At 46.3% G+C, this 24,315-nt stretch overlaps 1 protein-coding gene across 2 annotated transcripts in view; it reads left to right on the top strand.

Moving 5' to 3' along the window:
* The window catches only part of LOC126527390 (uncharacterized), a 36,348-nt gene extending 14,504 nt beyond the window's left edge, over positions 1-21,844 (top strand). For both annotated transcript variants that reach the window (XM_050175207.3, XM_050175208.3), the window contains exons 2-3: positions 9,268-9,442; positions 20,227-21,844. In XM_050175207.3, coding sequence (XP_050031164.1) covers positions 9,268-9,442; positions 20,227-20,354 — 303 coding nt within the window. In that variant the 3' untranslated portion in view covers positions 20,355-21,844. The remainder of the gene's footprint in view (positions 1-9,267; positions 9,443-20,226) is intronic.
* The last annotated feature ends 2,471 nt before the right edge of the window (positions 21,845-24,315 follow it).

Genomic DNA, 24,315 nt, shown 5'->3' with positions numbered 1-24,315 from the left:
TTTCGGGTGGCGTATCAGGCTTTCCTTTGAGTTTCCCGCATCAACCGTTTTGTTTGTTTGTGTTAAGGTGGCGTGCACTTTCACTTATAGGTAAAAGTCTATTGTAGGCAGCCCACTCTTGAGGCAATCAACGTTTAACAGCGTTCGACATATGGCGCACGATTTTCTTTTAGCCTCGTTTTTCTTTTCTCTCGCTTCGCTCTGAATACACAGCGAGAACCCAGCGCACATATCTCAGCGTTCACAAGCCACACGCAATGCATCCACGAACGCGCGCGCGCCTTGAATACTTCGAGAGTTGTTAACACGACGCGCAGCAAGCGTAACTCAGTGCGGCTGCATAAGTACCACGGGTAAGGAATGCACAAGTGAACTGCCTTGTCTCACATCATAGTGACTAAGGAAGGCGCGTATGACTTGCAAAGCGACGTCTCACATGTGTGGTTAACAATTTCCTAAGGCCAGCTGCGGCAAGCGCACTGCACGTGTCTGAAAGAAAACGCATGTGCGAGAAGAAGAAAAAAAAACTCCCCCACAAGGGGAGTGTTTTTTTAATGCTCTCCGTATGGGAACACGGCAGCTGGATGTTTTTGCCAGATGCGTGAGAGTGAAACGAACTGTGATACAGGCGAATAACTAGGCGTGCTTTTAATGACGAACAACTTTCTTTTCACACATTTCATTTCAGCTTTTTCTTGCTAGATTTTTTTTTTCGTCTGCCATGGGCTACTAAGTGGGAGGTTGAAATGGCGTTTTGCCTCTTTTGTTCGCGTCGTAGATCACAATAGAGGCCAATTAATTTACTACGGCCGCAGCAGAGATCAGGCCAACATATTTAATAGACCCGCAGAGAACTTTATTGCTGCCATAAGCAACATGGATCGCTTTGGAATGAAAGGTTGTTCAGCGCTGACTGTATTATTCAATGACTACCGGTACACTGAATATAACAGCGGACGTTGCGAACTGAACTTTGCCGATGACTGCGAATGATATACGGCGGGGGATCATTTTAAGGTTTTCCAGAATTTTCAAAAATTGCCTGTGGCAGCTAGCATAATCCCTGTCCTTGAGCTGAATTACTCGAAGAGGTGGGCATTGCTGGTGCGAGAAATCGAAACACAAATTAAACTAATTTACACAAGTTCGCCAATTAACTTCCTAATTAATTAATTTGCGGCACACATTGAAATTCACGAATTGCATCGGGTGAGGTTGCAAGACGTGTTCGCTTGATATGAATCTCCAGGGTGACACCAGTTTCGAGGTATTATTTCGCAAAGAGTGGGACGAAATACGTGGGCGTTCCAGTTACTTTTTTTCTTCAGTTCATGAAAGAGCGCTTCGTTAAAGAAAGTGAGCGGAGCAACAGTGCATTTTTAGGGCGAGTTTGATTATGAGCATCTCAAAACTGGTGTCATTCCGGAAACTAATTCCAAGTGGATACGCTTTGCGATTTCACCGGCTACTACTCGGAAATGGCAGCATGGCCCGTAATATAATTAAGTAGGTTAATTAGTTTATTGTATTAATTAGTTGGATATGTGTTTCGATTTCTGGTGAAAATAATATTCCCCTCTTTGAATAATCCAGCTCAAGGACTGGAAAACTTAAAGATGATCACCCCGTATTCGGAGCTGAGCAGGGCGGGTGGGTGGAAATATTCGATGTTTCAAATACGAACTGAACATTTGTCTCTAGGTATTCGTATTTGTATTAGAAAATGAACTATTTGGTATTTCAAATATCAGAACTAACCAAATATTTTGCCGAAGCTAACTGTTAGATTGGTTACTGTTCTCCGTCTACAAAGCAAACTATGGCAAATTATCAGAAGGGAAACAGCGAGAAAAGTTTTTGAAGCAATGCAGAAAGAAAGTGGGTATATATGGCAAACTTTGTTCTTGGTTTCGCCGCTGAAACGTATGCACGGAAACATGCGATTCTAGCTTGTAGTCTGTCGTTTAGTGTTTGGGGCAGTTTAGTCACGTAGCAGTGTTATGTTTTACGCTAGAACCAGTGATGCTTTCCTTGCAACTGGCATCATTAAAAGTGTCTATGTCACACAAGTCCTTCAGTTTCAGTTTATTATTCTTTTACAGTGGATGGCTTACAGATAATGTACAGACGAGGGTCCCAAAATCAGGGACTGAAACGTGACCGTCGAACCCTCAGCAGCTTTTTATTTTCCCTTTTCACAATTTCTAATCGTTTTCCTGCAAGAGTTTATTCAGCGTTTATTTAGCGTTTATTTTTTAAAGGTAGTCATGCAGCCGCCTTTCATATTTAAAGTTGGTTTGCAACCAGGCTCCAAAAATGTTGAGAGGCTGTTGCTGCAGTTTCTAAAACGACAATTAGGAATCTTGTGTTTAAAACTGATCCTAATTGTTCCTCATAGATAATTTACTCTATAGAGCAGTCAGCACAAATGTGGTAGCTAACTATATGGAAATAAATACTCATTTTATAAATATATTCGTCTGTGTTTGATTAATCGATATTCGATTCGGTATTAGATACTTACTGTTCCTATTCGATTCGTATTCGAGAAAGAAAGTTTACATTTGCCCACCTCTAGCGTTGCGGCATCCTAAGCATTTCCTCGCAGAATTTTCTTTTTTTTTGATAGCGTGAACGCTATCCGTCATTTTCTGTGGCAGTGCCCTCCGTACGGTGTGCTCCCCCTCCGCTTCCTTCGCAACCACGCACATTAACTCTGAAATATACGTTCTATGGCACACCCTAACAACAGAGGGAGTACCAACACTCCCGTTACGAACATTATGAGCACCCAGGGGAAATATTTTCAGCTATTCACAATCTGATATACGCCCAAGTATAGAACACAAGGGGTATATCTTAAGATCAAAGTACCAGCACGCCCTTTCTTCTGAGAGTCGGCCCTTAGAGGTTACACTGACGTGTATTTTGAAGCCGATTCAAGGAAAAATATAACCTATAGTGTTGTCCAGTAAAAGAACGGGAGTAAGAACACCCCCTTTAGGTGGGCTAAGGGTTAAGGTTGGCCTCTAGAAGGTGTGTTTCCGTGTGAATGTGGTTGCTACACGCATGATTTCAGCCATGAACCTTTATTAACGTTAAACAGTCATCGTTGCTTATACCTGAAACTGATAGATGCTGTCGGCCTATGGGAAAGTAACTCTTAGGCGTGCCTCACAATGAAAGCGGCCTCCGTCAAGCGGAAACAGCGTTCCAATGAAACCTTGTGGACACTTTCAAGTCTGAACATGTTACTGTCGCCTGTGTGAGTGCGTGTTCCTTCCGTGCGCATCCTTTCTTTAATTTAACTCTCCATTTAAGGGAAGGTAGCACTGTCCAGACCTGCGGCCGATCGAACTTCTCTAGCTTCTATTGGGGATGCTTTTTTTTTTTATTTCCAACGGCATAACTTGCACATCCTTAGGGTGGTGCTTCAAGGCCCACTGTCTATTGCGAGTACGTTATCTTGTTTTCTTTCTCTTCTTTTTCTTTTCTGCAATGATATTGCATCGTACACCTCATCCCATCTCTATCTCACTTTGAAACAACCCCGTTTATTCTGGTTTCGTAAACTGTGTTTATAGCAAAAATAATCCCACTATTTCGTTGGTTGCGCGTCAACGTGAGAGCGAGAGCGAGAGAGAGAGAGACAGCAAGGACAGGAAAGGCAGGGAGGTCAACCAGACGAGCACCCGGTTTGCTACCCTACACAGGGGGTGGGAAAAGGGGAATAGAAAGAGGGAAAGAGGGAGAGAGTAAGCACTGAGTGCATGTGGGAGGGACAATATACAGAGGGACTCTACAAATGGCCTCTTAAGCTAGTGCACTTCAAGTATAGTACTAGTGCTCGAATTCCTTTTCTTGCCAGTGACGGGTGTGGCCATGGTCCGAGTATCTTTGACTCGGGGAGCGGTCTTGAGTCCGTGACTTAAGAAGAACACAAACTTCTTGAGTCCTGGTCTTCTGCGCCTTGCCTTTACTAATTCAAGCTTGAGTCCGTGAAGGTGTAAAAAAAAAAAGATACCGACGTCGACATCACTTACATGCGCGTCACGCAGCCTCTCAATGAATAAAAGATAAACATTGATGAATAACAAGTTAACCCCAAGCTGCCTCCGAGAGGAGCATCACGTGTGGAACGCCGAGGGCACCCTGTTCAGCGAGCACTACAGTGATGCGCAACATCCGAGCGGCTCCCATCAATCTCGACGATACGCACCGGCAGCTGTGGCATTCGAGAGTGTCGCCTCGCTCATTAGGCAGCGCATTTTTTTTTGTGCGTGTACAGCTGTCTTTCTAGCAGCAGGTCCTTCGAAACACGGACGCCTTCAAGGACGATGCGTCAATTATCGCCGTTTTATGCAAAAGAAGATACCGCGTGTGGCGCGCGAGGCGCCCGTGCATTTGCATGCGTCTGTGAGGCTGGGCTTTGCGCGAGCGATTTCTGACACCTTCTGAATGGTTAGTTTAGCTTGAAGTGTGTGGGAGGCACGCAACGCCCGAGCTCGATGGCGCATGCGCACTAGCTCATATTACTTGGAGAGCAGTTGCTACATTGGCGCAGGCAGTTACACAGTGTAGACGCTCAAGGTCGTGCGTAACGGAAATCTATAGAGGTAAGCAGAAACACCTGATGTAAGCAAAAAAAGCCGCGCCCCACTAATAAAGATATCGTGGCACACAGTTACCAGGCAAGTGAACGGAACATCGCCAGCCCTATATGTTTCCTGAACAGGTGGGTAATATTGCCCGCTGCTAGGGATCTGTCGAATAGAACAAAGTATAGGGAGACGGAGTTTGAATCTGCCTGCTTCAAGACGACAGTTGAGAAGGCACCTCTTGTAAAACAGAAGAGATAAAAAATATGCTTCTGTCTTCATGCCACCCCTGAGCAACTTGCTTTGGCAGAGCCGGTTCGGCGCTATGCAACTGTCTACGACGCGACGCAGTTTTATGCACAATGCTATGCTATTCTATAATATGTTACGCAAGTATAACACTGTGCTATACGCTCACTACCATGCAAACGTAGTGAACACGCAACGATACACTTCACGACGCGAGGTGTTTGAGTCTCTCACTTTTATTCTCTCCCGGTTTGCCGCTGCCCATGCCACGCCTTCCACATGATCGAAAGCACAGCGCGGCGCAGGCACCTAATAGAAAGTTTTAGAATAGGGGCCCCAATAGTTTGGGGCACCCAAAGGCTTTGCGTGCGTTAGAGTTGGGGCACGGAGGAGTTGAACAGCTTTAGAATAGGTCTTGACGTTTGCGTATAGCGTCTTGCGCTGATAGCGCCACTACGGCGTCAAAGAAAAGCTATTAGAAATAATTAAATAAGATATACCATTTTGTGACAAGAATAGTAATTTTGACTTTCGTGTTCTCGCGTGTAATTACAATTTGGAGGTTATTCTATTGGCAGCGAACAATTAGTTGCTCTTAGTTTTGAGTAACCAACTTTACGTGCTTTCACCAGCCAAGCTGAGCCGTGTTAGGCCTACAAGCCATGAAATCCACAATCGCATTCGGAATCAACGGCGTCTAATGAATCAATCTTCATAACACGTGCTAGTTGAGAGAAAGCGATAAGCGCAGACACTTGTAGCTTGTGAACTTCACGCGTTACCACGAATCGAGCCCAGTTTGGCGCTAGGTTAGAGCCGTCGCTTCGATGGGTGCCGCCATGTTTGTTTACGCAAATCTTTTGGGGCAGCTTTTGGAGCTCCCGCTAAATCAGTGAAATAGCGTGCCCGACGCAAAACCCAAGCGAATTTTGCCGCATGCGCAGTGGCTTCGACGCTATTTATTTGGGGCCCCAAACGTTTGGGGCCCCTATTCTAAAACTCTCTTATGCCTCCTTAACGCAACAACACGATACAGCCATCCGCAGCTTCAGCTGTCTAAAAAACCGCTCCAAACGCACGAGCCAAGTCAGTGCGGTGTCGATGCACGGGCCAATCCCCGAGTCAATACAATGCCGGGTTGTCTCACGGCAAATTTTGTTGCTTAATTACTATGCTGGTAATGTTCTCTGGAGCTTCTAATTGTGTAAACTGTTTTATAACGCTTCAGAATACGGCTTGACGTGGGTGACAGCCCGTCCAAGTACACTATACCTGAATATCGATCGGCAATATGGGCTAGGGAGAAAGGTAGGAAAGAGTGCCAAATAGAAAAAAAAAGTAGGGGGGGAGCAAGTAAAATTTCCAGATTTGCGCACCGCAGCTGTCCACAAAGTGTTGAGTAAGCTCACTGAGAAGGCGGGACGCCATACACTGTAAAATAATTTACACCCTCTAAAGTGATTGAGGCCCTTGATGGATCTATAACTCACACCCTTGCACAAAATAATTAACACCCTTCAAAGTGAATGAGGGTGTCAACCTCTAACTCACACCCCTACACACTTCTCTATAAGTCGGTTTATAACTCACACACTTACACCCTGCTTGGGCGTAAGGGTATAAGTATTAGACCAATTTACACCCTTATTCGCTTTAGGCCTATAAATGCTTTTACAGTGCATTTACGCTGCGCTCCGTGAGGTAACGCTTGAATGAGTACCGTTACATATTTTCGAAATAGAAACTATAGAAACTCTTATTGCACGCTTCTCGGACTTAATAGGTTGACACGTAGCAGGTGTGAAAGCAAGTTCGCAATCGCTTCTAATATATTTCAGCTTGATACTACAGTTTGTCTCAAGATGCCGGACCTGGCATCGTCGGCCCCGTTGTGACGTCATATGACGACACAGAGCAAAATTTGCTGTTGACGCAGTGTAGCAATAAGGCTGTGCGTGATGCCTGCGCTCGCGCGTGGGGAGGTCTCAGCCTTGCCTCCGTTATCGCAGGATGAGAGCAAGCCAATATTTGATGACGTTGTGGCCGGTCATGAAGAACATACTTCCTTGGCGCCGAAACCGAAACTGGGTCTTAGGAACGAGTATTGCAGTAATATTGTACAAGGTGCTGTAATGCACGCAAGTATTTTCTTTTTTCCTTTAGAGCAAGTAGTTAAGTCGAAAATATCACGTCAGTGCTTTTTCAACATCCTCTTAAGTCCCATAGTTGACGCATAACAGCGATGTGATGAATCCGATCTGATAGTCATGCCGGAGTTACCCGCAGGAGCCAACGGCCTGAAAATACTTAAAGGGACACTAAAGCGAAACACCAAATCAGTTTAGACTAATGAAGCATTGTTTGAGAATCCTGCAGGAAGTCACTTCAAAAAATAGTTTGATTATTAGAAGAGAAAATGAAGGTACAAGTATCAGTATTTAAAATGCGCGCCGGAACCCCAGCGCAGGTACGTCAGCGTGACGTCAGGGTTTCCAAAGTACGTTTTCGTATTTGGACCGCGTTGCCTGAATAAAGGTTCCCGAAACTTGCCATGTTTAATATTTGGCTCCTTTAGAACACAATGTAGTCAATCTGTACTGCTATATATAATTAGTAGGCCCTAGAAGATGTCATCAAAATCCATGGCGTCACAGCCCCCAGGTGCGGGAACTTAAGTAGGCGTCGCCACCCGTATTTCGTTCTTGCGCTTTTTCTGGCTTACCAAACGTCTTACCGTTGTAAGTGTGGTGTTTTTGTTGTTTAGAGCGGTAATTTACTGATGCAGAAGAAATCATTTTTCACATTAGTGTCCCTTTAAAACTTTAGCTCTGGGCATAGCACGGGAGCGAAGAGAAATTGCTTTTCTCAGCAGCCGCTCCACCGATTTGGACAAGGACTGTTGCATTTTAAAGAAGTTAAAATATATTGACTGTAGCAAAGCATATTTTTTTATTGAGACGCTAAATATTTTTCGCAAAAGTTTTTCAAAATTCTAAAATGCAATGGTATGAAGTATGAAGCTTTGCGAACTCAGCAATGAAAATAATGGTGTCACAATGCTAGAAACTGCCCTAAATATATATATATGACGGAGAGAACTGATGTGTTATACGCCGTTCTGAAATGTACCACTGAGTTGCGAATAGAGGTATTGCAAAATCCTCGTAAACATTGTAACAAATTTGCGTAAGCTGTTAATTCATGTGAAATTTATCTACCATAGATGCTCTAGCAAATGACGGCCACAGAACTGCGATATAGGTTTTTATTGCAGAGTTATGGGTTTGGAAACTTCGAGCTTTAGTTTCTTGTAAACGTTCCGTTTTTTTTAAATTTTAGCAATTTCATGTTGATAAATCAAAAATCTGCTTCCTTCACTATACATAATTTAATTTTTCCTTCTCAGATACAACAAATCTTATCGAGGTCGGTCTAGCGATAGTCTCACGAGAGAACTTCTGCATTTTACGCGTGTTTCAACAGGGAAATCGGAGCGGACCTCGAACTAAAGCTCCTTCTTTAGAGGGGCGAATTCGACGACGTAAGTGGTATATAGCGATTTGTTTTTGGTATCAGTCAAATAACAATGTACGAAGAGTGCGGGTGGTGTGCTATTCTTTTTTTCTATCAAAGTGTAGCGAAATTGGGCCAGCTTTCGTTAACGTTCATAGATAGAAAGCTAAATTCTGAGGTTTGACGCGCCAACACAATTCTCTAATTATGTGGCAGTTCCTGCAGTGGAGGATTCCGAATTAATTTTGACCACCTGAGCTTCTTTAACGTGCACCGAATACAGGGTAAATTATCGTTTCTTTTAACATTGATTTTGCATTTCGCCTTCATTGAAATGCGGTCGCTGCGGTCGGGAAGTCGAACCCACGACCACGCGCTTCCTTCCTATAATGCCTATTCCACCGTGGAATATTAATTGTAGTATAAATAGAGAAATAAAGAAAAACAGAGCGTACATTCCATCTCAGGAGTCGTTTGCAGCACTGTGGAGGCTAGGAGACCCCTTCACCAATACGAAGGCCGAGTGCCCACCGAGATGTGTTCATCCGCGCCGCGTCGTCTGCTCGCCGCCACAGTGATTCGCGGTATACAAACGTGCAGACGCAAAGGTTGTAACAAGTCCCTTATCCTTGTAACTTATCATGCGCCACGCAAAAACACACAACTCTCAAATCCCATCGTTGATTAGACGGTTACTCCCGGAACTATATTCAGCTGCGCGAGGATATTGCCTGTGCACAGCCTCGTAACTTCGGAAGTGCTGCAAACGATTTGTGAGATGGAGCATAGAGTAACTTTTGCAGGAGCACGCCCCAAGGTCGGACTCGGGACACGCTGTACCCATCCGGGCTATATCCGAACTCTCGTGCGTCCCGCACTGATGTGGGTCGCTCCGTGTTCTGTGCAGAGGAACGGCGTTGGCGGGCCGTGCCGCAACAGCAACCACTGTCAGCCACAGCTGTGCTGCCTCCTGGCTAGGGACCACACACGCACGTGCCAGCCCATGTCCAAGATCGGGCAGAAGTGCACCAACGGACAAGTGAAGGGCGGCGCCTACCCGGACCACTGCCCTTGTCTAGAAGGTATAACGTGCCCCGGCACCACATGGGCAAGACGCAATATCTTAAGCGCCCCCCCCCCCCCCCCCACCCTCCTCTGTATTCGCATACGAGTCACTCGAGTCTCTATCTTACTCCGCTGAGTAGAGTCGCTTATGTACTCAGCACTGCCAACGTTGATTTGGCAACGCCAACGGTGATTTGGCAGCCAAGCGAGGAGGGGTACAGGGGCTAGCAGGACTTAATGAAACGCGACCAGCGGAGCGCATGGCTTTCGGTGTATGCTGCGCTGCCGACGGTGAGTACGCTGCGCATACATGCAAAACGCATTTTTTTTTTACGCGCAAGCGAAGACTCGGCGAGATCTGTCCCTGCGAGGGAAGCGAACGCCGGAGGAGGAGGAAGGCGTCTGGAAGTAGAGAAAAGAATCGCCACGTCCGCGCCGTTTCCGTTTGTGTTGCAACGCCGTGGAGCTCGCTGGGCATGTTCGCGGCGTTTCTTTACGTGGGTAGCAACATGCGCTTTCCGCGTGGCACACCAGTGGTTGCACCGTCTTTATCAATATTAAGGTCCCTGAACAAAACTTAAAAGGTAGCGGCATTCCTCCTCGCCCGGCCTCTCCTTCTCCTGGCCTTCTCGCAGCTCGCTCTTTCCCTCGTAGCTCGCCCTCGCAGTTTGGCCGTTCGCTCGGAAGCCGCCCATAGAGTTACACGAGGTGGGACATTAAAAATTGTTGTTGGGTGTTTGCGCATGAGTTTTTACCGCAGTTAAGGATTGATTACTGTGTGATGTGCTAGCAGCGATGATAGAACGCTGTGACACTGGCGGAAGCAGATGTTTTTTGTGCTTTTTCAGCGCGCAAATGCGCGCTTGTTTTGTGGATTCGGGTTGGCTGCCTGCTTCCGGTTAGAAGAAGGCTTTGGAGGCTAGTTTGGTGGACACATTCCTTTTAGTGTCGAGTACTAGCACAAAAACCTAAATTCCTTGTCCCGCCAATGATGTATACGTAATGTACACGATGGTTTATATACATGCCAGAGCTTTGTTTGAGCGTTATGTCGTCCACTGCCATGCATTGTACTCGTAGGCAAGAACACTGTCGCGGCTTGCACAGATCAAACCGCTTCGCGAGTTGTTTCTATTGCATTTATCAGATTCTTTATTTGGCTTTCTCATGACATTTGCCCGGGTGTGAAAGGGCTACGATGAAGGTTTGGGCGGTACACGCCAACGACGATGCGCTCGCGTGTGTGCAGCACTGTGTAGCTGCCGATTCAACAACTCGGATGCGTTTGCGCTGCTCGAAGTGCGTACGTGCGTACTTGCGTCTACCCAATCGACTGCCGTGCGTCCAGCTTGTGCACCTTCACAATTTAAGCATCTTAGTAGCATGATGAGCGAACGCAGGAAGCGTTACATGTTCGCCTGAATAACGCGAGCGTCACGCCGAAACGTGCCCGCTCAACGCGGAGCATCTCAGCTATTCTCGTCGTTTCCTCATGACGCTGGCATCTCGTTATGCAGTGAAACTGGTCGTACGTTTTTGTGACAAACTGGCGCAGTTGGCTCTCAAGCGCAAGCATCACAGTGGAACCTACACTTCGTTTGTGAACAAAGCGTATGCATGGACGGAAGTTACACATACAATTGGTTTCCATCAACGAGCACTTCCCCCCCTCTGCGCAGTTCCAATTAGGCCAATATGAGCCAACAAACTCGTGCACTTTATCCTGCCGAGACGGCGAAGCGGAGAAAGCCTACTCGCAATAGTCAAAATCAGTTGCGCTGGTAGTGAACAACTTGTCCTCGCAAAATACATTTGCAGTGCCTAACAGAAGTATGGACTCACCAAGTTGCGCACTCTCAGTACTACAACAATAACACGTGTTGCGTTTCTAGAACGATATATGACAGAACACAGCCTATGCACTCCGTAGCTTCACACACCTGTTTATGATAGCGCGATCAGGAAAACAAATATGAACGAGCCTCGAGAATAGCACCCGTGCATAAGCTTACCAATGCCTGAGCTCCGCACCCCGTGAACAAAGAAAGAAGGCTCCGTTCATACACGTTTGCACCTCCAGTACTATTGAAATCAATCCCCAAGATTGAAAAAAAAAAAAAAAACTGAATTCTTGAATGACGCGATTAGGCACGAAACTTAGCTAAAACATCTGTAATCTCTTGCGAAAGCCTCGCCTCGGAAAGTCGACGGCCAAATGTCATGGCGGTGAGTGCGCCGAGACGCGGAAAAGAATAAAGAAAGAATAGAGAAAAGGGAGCGAAAGGTACCACGTGACGGCGCTCAACCAATTGGGAGACGCAGACCTCTTCTCCGCCCTCCTCTTATGCTCCTCGTAGCAGCGGCGGCGGGAAGATAAAAGCATGTCGCTACCACTAAGTTTTATTCAGGGACCTTAATCAATGTAGCGTCCGCGACCGCTTTCGCGCCGTTTCCGTTTGTGCTTCGTCACTGTGGTTCTCGCTGTGCATGCAGGAAGGAAAAAGATGGGAGCCAGCATCACACAATGTGATTGAAGCGAAGAGTATCTGCCAAACACGTGGGGGAAAACGTCAGAACACGGATGATACGTGAGAGCGCGCCGTAGGTTTTAGTGCTCCGGGTTGAATTTTTTTCGATACCTATTCGCATTTTCCTTCCCCCGTGCCCATTCTAAACGAAACGTCTCGGCAAATCTCGTTTCTTGCTCCGTGATCTCGACGCAAGAGGTCACGTGTTGGGCCGACACTGAGCAAAGAGACTGGCGTCGCGGAGCGTTCGCTTGCCGAGGCTGGTTGCGTGACGTAATGCTCTCTCCTATAACTTTACCCTTCCTCCATGTCGCTGTGCATGTTCGCGGAGTGCCTACGTTTGCGCTTAGCCCGCGTTCACGAAGTGAAACGTCACTGTAGCTTCTTTATTGACATTGAACGTCGCGATCGATAGCTGCAGTAAACAGAGAAAGTTCATTTGTTGGTCCATTTTAACATCGCCGAAACGTTATTTTACGTTAAATACCAATAAAAATATTAACAGGCATGCATATTATGTAGACGTATTTCAGATTACTCTCAAATGTGTATCACGCGCACTCGTAATAGCTATCTCGGGTTATGCATTCGAGTACCGAAGGAGGTGTGAGAATGCCCCGCTTGGTAAGTGCATGGTATGAAGCTTTAATTCCATTAAGTAAGGCTGTAGGCACCGCACTAATGGCAGTAAATTATCAATCAATCAATCAATCAATCAATCAATCAATCAATCAATCAATCAATCAATCAATCAATCAATCAATCAATCAATCAATCAATCAATCAATTCGAAAACCTTATTTTCACATTGTTACACATTCGAAAAAAGGTGGCAGTAAATGAAAGCTGGTCTATTGCAGCTTGACCGAGCTCTGCTTGCCCCTCATTAGCTACCTACACGGAACGCTTATGTCATAGTTTTAATAATTGGTCCTACACTGAAAATTCACTTTAATAACGCGCTTGTAAGAGAGCATTATTATAGTACCTGGCACTTACTCTGAAAGTAAGTTAGCGAGATTGCTTTACCCTGAGAAATAACCTTTGCCAACCATTATTTTATCAAGAAAAGAAAGAAAGGGAAAAAAGGACAACACTACATCTAGGTATCCGTTGTCGCGTTGGCTCGGCTAAGTACGCTGACAACAAGAAATATTTCAAAAGAGTCGCAGGCAAGACCTGATACCGCTGTGTACAAGTATGATCGAGCAATGAAAGGGAAAAAGAAAAATCAAGGACATGTTCCATGTCGTAGCCACTTGTATTGCAGCCAGTGGCCTAGCAAACATGGGGGGCCGGGGGGCCGTGGGCCCCGGGTGCAAGGGGCCAGAGAGAGGGGGGTGTCATATACGTCTGAAGACACCCCTCTTTCCACCGGCTACACCCGGGGAGGGGGGTGACAGAAGACCTATGGGCCCCGGGTGCCAGACGACCTAGCTACGCCACTGATTGCAGCACATCTGTCAGTAAAAATGAAAGCGAAACTACCACATAGTAGGCCCTACGCAGCTATAGTGTCGCTTTTGGTGTTTATGTAGCATAACTGTCAAAGTATGTGGGATGACTGACGAACTGCTCAACAATTAATACACGTGCTCCTCGAGTACAGATATGACGCGAACTGCCTAATACCTCAAACGTTAATGAGAATGATGTGGTGGTACACAGGCATGCATAATTTTAATGAAACGTGATTTCATTCGAGGCTTACTGCATCCTTCGGCCGTAAAAAGCTCGTTCTCTCTCTTTTCTTTTAATATTAGGATTGCCAAACAACTTGCAGCACTGACTTCAGCGATCGGCATCGCCATGTTCAATGCCATTAAAAGCCCAGCAGTGATTTGAGATATGATGATATTAGAAAACTACTGACGTGTGTCACGGGTACAATTTACTAACTAATCAAATAAGAAATAAAGTTGGGCAATTGTTTAAAGGCAAAAGACAGCCAGCAAAGTAACGAAGTAATCGAAATTTTGGCGCGTTTCGAAAATTGCTTACCGCACGCGGCATCTGGATCGTTGTTTGCACGCAGCAGACGACTCCAGACGCAGCATCGAGAGATTCAACGGCAGTGGCTCCACCTCGCTGCGCTGTCGCGAACTCTCTACTCGTTGGCGCTAACTTCATCCATCCCCGGTGCGACCCACTTTCCACAGCGTTGGCGGGAAAGTCCGGTTTGCCTACTCGGTTTTCCTTTGCTCTTACGTCGCGCACTCGTTGAATGAAAAGCAACACGGCAGCTTTACACACACGTGCGCCGACAGAAAACCGGATTCGGGAGGTCGCTCTCAGCTGGGGGCGGCGATCCACCACGTAGCGGCCAGCCGGTGAAGTTGCTCGAGTTTCAGTACCTGGGCCTCAATCCGCCGGTCGGTTGCAGACACTCGGCGTAGACAGGTGGTCGAGCGAAACGTCTCTTATGCCCTCGCAACTTGAAGTTTACTTGGCTGCCGACTCAGCTCGAGCACTGAGCGATTTCTACCACAGAGCACAATGGGAGGCCCGATGAGCATCGACAAGGATTTTTCACGCTTCCGAAACGACCCGTTGCCACAGTCTGAAGCGTGTTTATTGGCGGCAAGAATCTTTCGAGTCACGAAGCAGACAAAAGCACCGACACTCTCGCCTGGCAAACTTACGTTTCGCGCTCAGTGGCACGTCCAGACTTAGCTCAAGTCAAAAGTCTAACCGGAAGACTCCTTTCGCCCAAGTAGAGAGGTTCCAGTGCAGGGGACGAGCACGTCGACGACAGTTCGACGCACCCCACACGCATTGTCAGGGGAAAATCGTTGACGGTTCAGTCACACACGGCAACGGAGGTAACGTCTTGTAGCGGACAAGCTCAATATTCAGCAATGGTTCAAGCCTCGCCGAAATCAACTAGCGGTGCAGCTTTCACACGACTGATCGGCAGGCGTTCTTTCGGTGGGCTGCAGCTTCTCGGGGCGGGAACGTCAAAATCCGTTTAGCTAGGAGGGCCTGCCGTTTCGACCGCACGCTTGCGAAGCAGAGGCCAGTGTAAAAGCGAGACGTTGCTGGCGGTGCTTGTCCCGGCAACTTTCGGGGAGTATCTGACAAACGTTGAAGCTAGGCACTCACGAACGGTGGCCTCGTGACAGTTGCGGCACAGACACGAGCTCTTGCGCTTGGCGAGCTCTTTCCGCGTTGTGACCGGCGCCGTCGCGGCCACTGGAAATCCCGTTATACACCAACGCGCGCTCTCTGTGAGTGCCGCCCTTAAGCGAGGGTGACTACTCGGTCCGCCGTAGAGGGTGAGAGGGGCGCGGGTAGACCCCCCTCTCACAACTGGCAGCGCGCGCTTCGCTGGGTGAATAATTAGTTGGGCCGCCTGCTATATATACTTCATTTCCATTTTTATCTCTGTGTGAATGGAAGAGAGAAAGGGGTTCTGTCGTTGTTCCGACGGGACCCCTCTCTGGTGGTCGGCTTCGCGGTTGGGGGCAGGTGTGGGAGGAAGTGGACGGGGCGAGTGCCGTGAAATCTCACGCGTAATTCGCACTCTTATAAGTGGGGACTAACACGAAGCCCTTGTTCCTTTTTTTCTTTTAAAGCTTGTTTCACAGTACCCCGAAAGGCCCACTGAAGGGTATCACACAGAGCGGGGGGGGGGGGGGGGGGGGGGGGGACGAAACACGAAGGGAGCTGAATTATACAAAAGCGACAAGAATATACACCATGAGGTGATAAGGCCAAATCCACAAATGAAAGAGATTGAGAAGTGAGGGTGAACAAATGTATACATGGGCAGAACTGCAACTTATTAAAAACAAACTAAGCCCGAAATTGAAAATAAATTTATCAATACGTGGCCATCAGAGACAATAATTATGTAATAATGGCGCAAAAATACACAAAAAGATGTGCAAAAATGGGCAGGAAAAGTGGTAGAAAGCACGGTCTTACTCGTAATTTAGGCGATCGCTTGAACATAACAGTAAACAAGTAATTTATACACTGATATATGTGTGAAAAGCGGTGAAGGGTTACACAATCGGCAATTAAACTGAGAACTGATTCTTCGTGTAGGTAATTCTTGGATAAATGGGAAATCTTATTGAGTAGCAATCTGTGATGGCAGGTTATTCCATTCAACTATCGCTCGGGGAATGAAGGAATTAGCAAAAAGTGACGAACGACAGGTTTCATCGTAAAAGAGTGATCTGTGCGGCGAAAGAAGGCTGTAGGTAGATCGGCTTAAGGTGCGGGTGACGATAGAGGCTATGGAGAAGCGATAGGCTAGCGGTTCTGAGGCGATGTGATAAGTCGCCAAGCTGAGCGCGATCTTTTAGTGCAGAAATGCTAGCGTATGTATACGGGGAATAATCTGAATAAATGAAGCGGACCACTAGGTTTTGCAGCGAATCGATTTCCTGAACGAGATAACTTTGGGAAACCTCACAAATGGATGAGGCGCACTCGATTTTGGGACGTATCAGTGTCGTGTATGCTAGTCTAGGTAAGCTAACCGGAGCATGATAGTCTCCATGGCGGCCTAGTGAGCGATTAGCTGATGCTAGCGTAAGACAGATGTGATGAGGCCATGTTAGACTGGACTTTAAGTGAACGCCAAAGTACTTATATGAAGTTATAATTTCAACGGCGTTGTTATGCTGTTATTTATTATGTAAGCTCTTGGGAATCTGTGATTACGTCTGGAACGTGATAACGATTTTGTTTTAGAGACGTAAAGCGTTTTAGCCATGTTTAAAGCCATTTACTCATTGCTTTAAGATCAGCTTAAAGAATAAGCTTGTCGTCAGATAAAATAGTGCGATATGTTACACGGTCGTCGGCAAAAAGCCTGATGCGGGAAGACACACAATTAGGTAACTCATTGTTATAGATTAGGCACTTCGCACTTTCAGTCCTTGGAATCCACACGAAAGGCAGTCCTTGTTTCTTTGCTCCCTGAAATAGTTTACAGTACACGCGGAAATGCATTGTCACTAGCATCATCGTACGCCACGCCGGCTGCAGATAACAGACAGAGCTTTGCGCGTATTTTCCAAGCATCTAATCCAAGCATCCAATCCAAGCATCTAGTACGTCTGCTCTGCCACGTGCAATCAGTTACTGAAGCAATCTCCGCGACAGTGTAACTGGCAACCGCAATCGTGTTTCGTCTCGTAATAACCACCTGTAACACTGTTCAGCACTTATGCAACCAGTACTGTCCGTTTTCTTTTCTTTCTCTCTTTTCATCTCTTTATTCCCTCTCCATCAGTACAGGGTTGCAAACCGGATGTGGGTCTAGTTGCCCTTGCCTTCCTTTAAATTTTGAAACCGTGGTTATGGCGGCATATGGAAGTTTAACTATTGTATGATATCGTTTTCCTGTGCATTGACGAGTCGCTTAATAAGTTTACAAACTACTCAGTTAATTGACGAGACTTCCAGTTGCCAATGGCACTACAGGAATGTATCAAATCCACAATTACGCTTTCTCTGTCGCCCTCGTACATTGTTTTCAGTGGTATAAGGCGGAACAACTCACTTATGCGAATTCACAAACACTCTTGTGCGACCTTCTCTCTCTCTCTCTCTCTCTGGGAATGAAAGCACAGGAAACCAAGTAAAAGCCAGGGCTTTACGCTACAAAAATGTTTAAATCCTTAAGGGTGTTTTCTTGTCGCACTGGTAAGCACCCTTACCGTTAGGGCGTTACAAAAATTTATAGACGCTAACAACGGAGCTCAAACTAGACGTGCGATGACAGAAGACATAGTTGAAAAGTATCTACTCATTCTGACATCCTTGGTCCCACAGAAATATCCGACAAAAAAATTTTACAGGAAGAGATAGGAAACTCTCCTGTCGGATATTTCTTGGCGCCCAAGGCTGTTAGGATGATTGCATAGTTTTCAATTACGCATTTTGTCATCGCACCTGTAGTTAAAGCTCCGTTGTCCTCATCTATAAACATTTATAAAGCCCGAACAGTAAAGGTGTTACCAACGCGACGTTAAAGCTCCCTTAAGGGTGTAAATATTTTTAGAATCTATTAACGTCGTGACACCGAAGGCTTAATTTGTTGCAGTTAAGCCTCTATAGCATGGGTTAACCTGCATGCGACGATACGAAAACTTGATGTGCAAAAGTCCGGAACAAAACCTCGTGTACTATGTGCGGGCTCTTACGGTATAATGGCGGGGAGGGCGAAACCGAGGAGCTTCTTTTCTCTTGCGTGGAAAAATATCCGCGGGTGTCGGACCGACTAAACGAGTTCGTTCGCGACGAATCTGGATGTGCTTCTTTTCTCGGCGAGGCGTTGAGCTGCGAGGGTGTGTTGTTGATAAGAGATTGGCGTGTCACTTGCAATCGCGGTTAATTAAATAACCGCGCTTATTGGGAGCTACTGATAATGGTCAGCACGCGCTCACGTACGCGCGCACACGCACACAAAGCGGTGACCTCGGCTGGACACACAAAGCAGTGTCCATAACCAAGGTCAGCCAGCATTCAAACACAATAAAGGGTTAAATTATAATTTGGATTGAAAAATAAGCGGAAACGTAACCTGCCAACTTTTCCGCACTATTATCAGGCGCAAGAAGGACGCGAATGCGGGAAATGTGCTACGAAGTGCGTGACGTCATGATCTCAACGTAAGTGCCCATTTATGTCACTGGAAGGCAGGCGCGAAAACACGGACGTTTGACCGCGAATAAAAAAAAAAGTAATGTGGCCTTGAGATTTCCCGGCTAATAACCAATTACATAGCGCTGCAAATTTTCGAGAAGGTTCTGTGAAAGCAGTATCTCGGTATAGAGTGGAAGCTAAACATTTTCCCACGACTGTTTGGTTCGGGTAACTTGTTGAGAATTTGTGTACATATTCTATGAAAATGTTGCGGTGGCGGCGGCGCTGGATACAAGATGTTATTTTAGTGCTGCGGTGTGTTTTTCTCTCCTTAGGAACGAGCCGAGTTGGCTTCCGAAACCTCGGGTGTTCGTCAATCCACTGTATTGTTGGAGACGTTCGCAAATTCCTAATTTACCATTATACATTGATTATTCGCTGTGTCTGTTCAGAGACTCCTTGAATTAGAAGATTTGCGAAATTCTGGAAATGAAATGTTGCCCTAGCAACATCGCATTTATAATAGAGCTATTTCACTTCCATTTCGTCGCAGTGAAATGTTTAATATTTCGTGTCATAGGTTTTTGACGCGTTTATGATCCTTTCAGACCTGTTCCTATTTAACCGCAACATTTCGTGCGCCGAGTAGTGGTATTTATGTAGCTTTAATGCGTGCTTTCATTTCTGCCTTTGTGACGTTGTGTCACTTGGATATATTTCTACAATCTTCATGTTAAAGTGATTAGTTGGTGCAACATCCTGTGCCAATATGTCCTTTTTTAGTGATGTCAAAAACAAAGAAATGCTCTCATCCACATAAATACGCCTTTTGACCTGAATCGTAGAGACCTCAGGTGTCGTGGAAGCGTGGAGTTCGTTGAACTGCGAGTGCGAAGGAACTTATCGGTATCACCGGCTACAATTGTTCTTTCTGTCTTAAATTACAAGGATCACATGCACGACAATGAAGGACTACCCGCATGCGAGAAATGCCTAGTGTACCGGCACAACGTACCCTGTGGAACCTGCGGAACCAATGTACCCTGTGGGATAACCAATGTATTATAAGCTAATTAAATGAAACCATAGAGAAAGCAAAACGTTCAACCACCATTACTCTAGGTGTGGCTGACCGACTCACTGGCAAAGCGATGTTGAGGCTATGATTTTACTCGTCGCAAATCTCAATCTTGCAGAGGCAGTTGTCTGGCCACACTTATAGTCGGCTCCGTATCTGTGGCTAAACTTCCCATATTTCATACTTAACAGTAAAAATGACAGAGAAGAAGAAGAAGAAGAAGAAGAAGAAGAAGCAGATGTCGGCGGACAGGTACGCATACGAAAGACCAGTCGAGTGGAACGTATTAGAAGATATACAAGATCTCGGTAGGACTTCGAAACCCAGGAGAAGAGTTCAAAATTAACGGCGTTCTTTCTCTGTATCTTTTCTCTCTCTTTCTTTTTTTTGAAATTCGGGCATTGGGTTCTAATCGCACACAATACTGTGCTCCATCTGGTGTTCAGAAAAGAACTCGTCCATTCCCGTTCAGTTCTCCCTAATTTTTTTTCTTCGTTGGAATTGTTTTTCGGGGCAGACGATTCACGCGCACCAAGCTTATCAGAATGCTCAAGCACAGTGTTTCACTGTTTCTTTATTTTTTTCTTCGCAGGCCTTTGCTCCTTGACGCGTGATCGACTTCACAACTTCGGCGACAACGGAGTGTGCGTACCACCAAGCCAGGGTCAACGCCCCGTCGAGTCAGGATTCCAGCAGAGGCCACAGTTTCCCAGGCCCTAGTGGAGCGCAGCCGCTGGAAGCGTCCAATGCTAATTGCACGGTCTCCGAAGAGGCTCCTTGTAACACTGTATTAAGTTGCGTTTTTGTACCGCAAGCTCCAGCGAACAATAAGAATATCTATCATATGCCAGCTTGATGGTGCCCCCCTGCGCTCACCAACAATTACTTACCAACGGTACTTAGGTGACGACACGTTTTTTTAGTGTTCCTTTTTTCCCCGCGAATACACTGGGAACATAGACTTTAAAGATACATTAAATACAAAGATAAGTTGAGCTGTTTAGTAAGTTACGCTTCAACAATGCCACAGAAGCGACTTGCCGAGAGAAGAGTCTTCTTCAGCCAGAAAGAACGCAAATCGCGGAATACGAGTGGCGACGCCCCGTGCAAGTTCGCGAACCAGTTCGTCGTGACGTCATGAATTTTGATGACGTTTGCTCGGGCTCAGTCCTCCTTTACTGGTAAAACGTAGAACACGCCGTATTTCAAGGAAGCCACAGACTGACCTGAGGAACTTTTGAACACAGGTTTAATGGCGCCGCAACGGGCCAGACGTACGGGACAATACGTTGAAGTTTGTGACGTCACGGTGATGTAGCGGGAGAAGGGCTTTGGCGGGAAATTCAAAAGCTGGGAAGTCTGGCCTTCAATTTCTCTTTTAGCGATTGACCTCTCACCGCGCAATAACGAAAATGAAATTTTGAACAAAGAACTTTATCAATGTAAACTGATTCTGTGTTTGATTTCATTGTCTCTTTAAGATAGCAGGCTTGACGGATGTTAGGTAGGGCATACACATACATGCACATAAGGATACGATGGGTAGACTTAGCTAATTTATGTGCAATTGCGTTCATATTTTTTTTTTCATAGCAAGGCAAGTGAATGGGGTGGAGGCAATGGTGACAAAAAATGATTCTTCTTGTGTGGCTGCACAAGGTCATAAATTTCTCCTCGTATGACCATAACGTCATTCATTACTGTAGTAGCGTCGCATCACTGGGATGCGACGCTGTGGATATAAGCTGTGCATTTCGGCCACGCTTGTGAATTTTCGGATGTGATAAAAAAAAAGAGGCAGGGGGGGGGGGGGGGGAGTTGCTGCTATGTCTTTTCAATTTCGTGCGCGTCTTGTGAAGGCCAGACTTTTGAAGGATGAAAAGTGGAAGTCACAGGATTATTCGAACATTAATAAACACCATCTTCCAAAGTCTACACGGCGGCAGTCCTCCTGGCCATCACGAATGAATTGCAATTAATTGACAATTGCATGTCTCCCCGAGCAGTTTCTAGACACCGTCTTCATCTGTACGAAGTCGGAAAACACCACGCACACACATGCATAAACACAGACATTTGAAGAGAAGACGGCATTCAGAGTCGCTTCATAGCTTTAGTTTTTCATTATACGATAGCAATCTTGCAGAATGATAACTTTCGCAGTGTTTGCTGTCCACCATGCATCAATAAATAATTTGTTTTCGTTTCTATGTTTGTGTGAGTATGCTCAAGACAAGAAATTAGGAGCCCCATGGCTCGTCCTAGCAGCCTCCGCCTGCAAGCATTCACGTGTTGCATGGAAAAGCGTTGTTTCTTGTGCAAAACCAATCCACATATATATATATATATATATATATATATATATATATATATATATATATATATATATATATATATATATATAAGTCAGAAAATAACTTCTACACACCTAATCCGACATGTCATATAAGCAAACATCACAACTTTCTTTTTTCTCGCCAGAAGTGTGTTTCACATCTCATGCACAGCTTGGAATATGGGAGTGTATGGAACCGTTCAAAATTTCGAGGCCCCGTCTGGCGCAGAAAAAAAAATCGATTTTCGAAGAAAATATACACTGGAATATTCAGGTGAATTTATCGACTTCAGTGACATGGCTTTCAGCTCGTTGCGGCAGTATCTCTCGAAATGACAAAAAAAAAAAAAATCGTTAGAGAATCACAGCGCGCGAATTGGCTGGCGCGCCAGCGATATGTCGCGTTGGCTGTCGCCGCCTGCGTCGTCTGCCACCCGGAGACCTAAACATGGCCGCTTTCTGTGGTTTGCGTGAGCGGCGCTGGAGGGGCCCCCATTAGCGAGAAAAGATTGATTGATTGATTGAAAACTTTATTGTTCCACCGAGCTGGGGTGCCCGCCTTTAACCTACACGTAGGTAGGGGGGGAGGACGAAGCAGTCCCCGCGCGTTGAGGACGGTGAGTCTTCACGGCCTCAACGGCCAGGCGGATTGCTCGACGCTGGTCGTCTTCAGCCTCGCTCTGGAGCAAGGCCTGCCAGGCTTCTCTACTGTCAATCTTTTTCTTGGCCCCTTGGAAGCCAGCACACTCCCATATTACATGGTCTAGCGTACCTTTTTGCTTACAAATTTTGCAGAGGGCGTCGTTATAGTCCCTCGTCTGTGTTAAGTAGATCCAATGAGGTGATGTATAATTGTTTCCCTGGAGGCGTCGCCAAATGCGAGCGTCCTCCCGAGAGAGAGACCGATGCGGAGGCGGAAAGATTCTTCTTTCGGCTTTGTAGTGATCGACAATTTCCCTGTACGTGATCATGCTATCTTTTATCCCTGGAACTGGCTGCTCTAGAGTTGCCCGGTGGTAGAGTGCTCGGGCGAGCTCGTGAGCGGCTTCGTTGCCTGGGACTTCTTCATGGGCCGGTACCCAAATAAAAGTTATGTCCCTCCTGGGAGGGTTTTTGAGTAGAATGTGGAGGGCTTCTTCCGAGATTCTCCCTTTGTTAATATTTCGGATAGCTAATTTGTTATCGCATAATATTACTCCCGGTTTTGTACCCGCACAAGCGAGCGCTACTGCAACCTCCTCGGCTGTACAGGCGTCCCTCGTGCACGTGGAGCACGCTATCTTAACGCACCCGTCGCCATCAACCACCGTCGATACCGCAGCCCCGTCTCTGCCGCAAGCGGCGTCCACGTACGCTACGTTATGCGCCGGTGTGTTTTTAAGTTTGTTTACTAGAGCCTTAGCCCTGTGAGCGCGCGCCAGTAAAAGCGCGCCAGTATTTTCCTGCACATGCTCCGGTGACGCAGACGACAGATTCTTTTCTCGCTCTCCTCTCCTATCTACAACAAAGAGAGGAGAGCGAGAAAAGCAGTAGCACGTGAAGCGCGCGCGTAGAGGGTAACAGTGGGAAATATTGGCGCGTTGCATTTCCGCACCTGTGACCCAATGGAAGCTGGCACGCAAGTGCGGGCTTTCGCCTTTTTTTCTTTAAAGCGAATTGTTGGCATGCCACGCGACGCATGCGCCAGTCGTCTCAAAGCGCTGGTTGGCGCTGGCACGGGAGGACTGTGGCCTGGTATGGTAGCCCGGTGCTAATAGATGGAGCGTAGGGCGTTTGGGCTGTCACTGCTTTGGTTCAACATTACCATTGGGATCATAACTTCTGTTTCTTTTTTATTGCAAAGCTCCGTAACGAGGACCGACAGTAACTATCTCAAAATGCTCGTTATGAGGCAAAAAAAAAAAAGAACGCTTCATGTTATTAGTCTAAAGATCAGGCACGCGTAGATACGCTTCCAGAGGCGATCGAATCAGTGAAATCTTAGCGAAATTTAGAGAATTTTCTGTGTTCTGCTTACGGAAGCAGGAATTTCGCTTTTGTGGCTTCCTTGTGTGACTACGGATACGGGAAGCTCTTATCTTCGGACTTTCCGGACGCCCAGATGAAGATAACATTCACGCAGCTAACATTCGCAAAGACAGTCATTCCCCAGTAATGACCGAACAAATCTTTATAGTTTTAAGCTTTAAAAAAAACGTGGGATTTTGCGATACGCGCTACAGCGCTCCCTGGCACATTGCACGATGACATGTTCCATCCTCGGTCAGAAGAACGGAGGACCTACCCATCAGATGGGCTGCGAATAAAAAGCAGACAGCCTCTTCACATGTCACTAAATAGATCTAG

This window comes from Dermacentor andersoni, chromosome 9, assembly GCF_023375885.2.
Source record: "Dermacentor andersoni chromosome 9, qqDerAnde1_hic_scaffold, whole genome shotgun sequence".
In the NCBI taxonomy this organism is placed as follows: Eukaryota; Metazoa; Arthropoda; class Arachnida; order Ixodida; family Ixodidae; genus Dermacentor; species Dermacentor andersoni.
The sequence above is the reverse complement of the archived record's forward strand: the minus strand, read 5'-3'. Positions and strand labels throughout refer to the sequence as shown.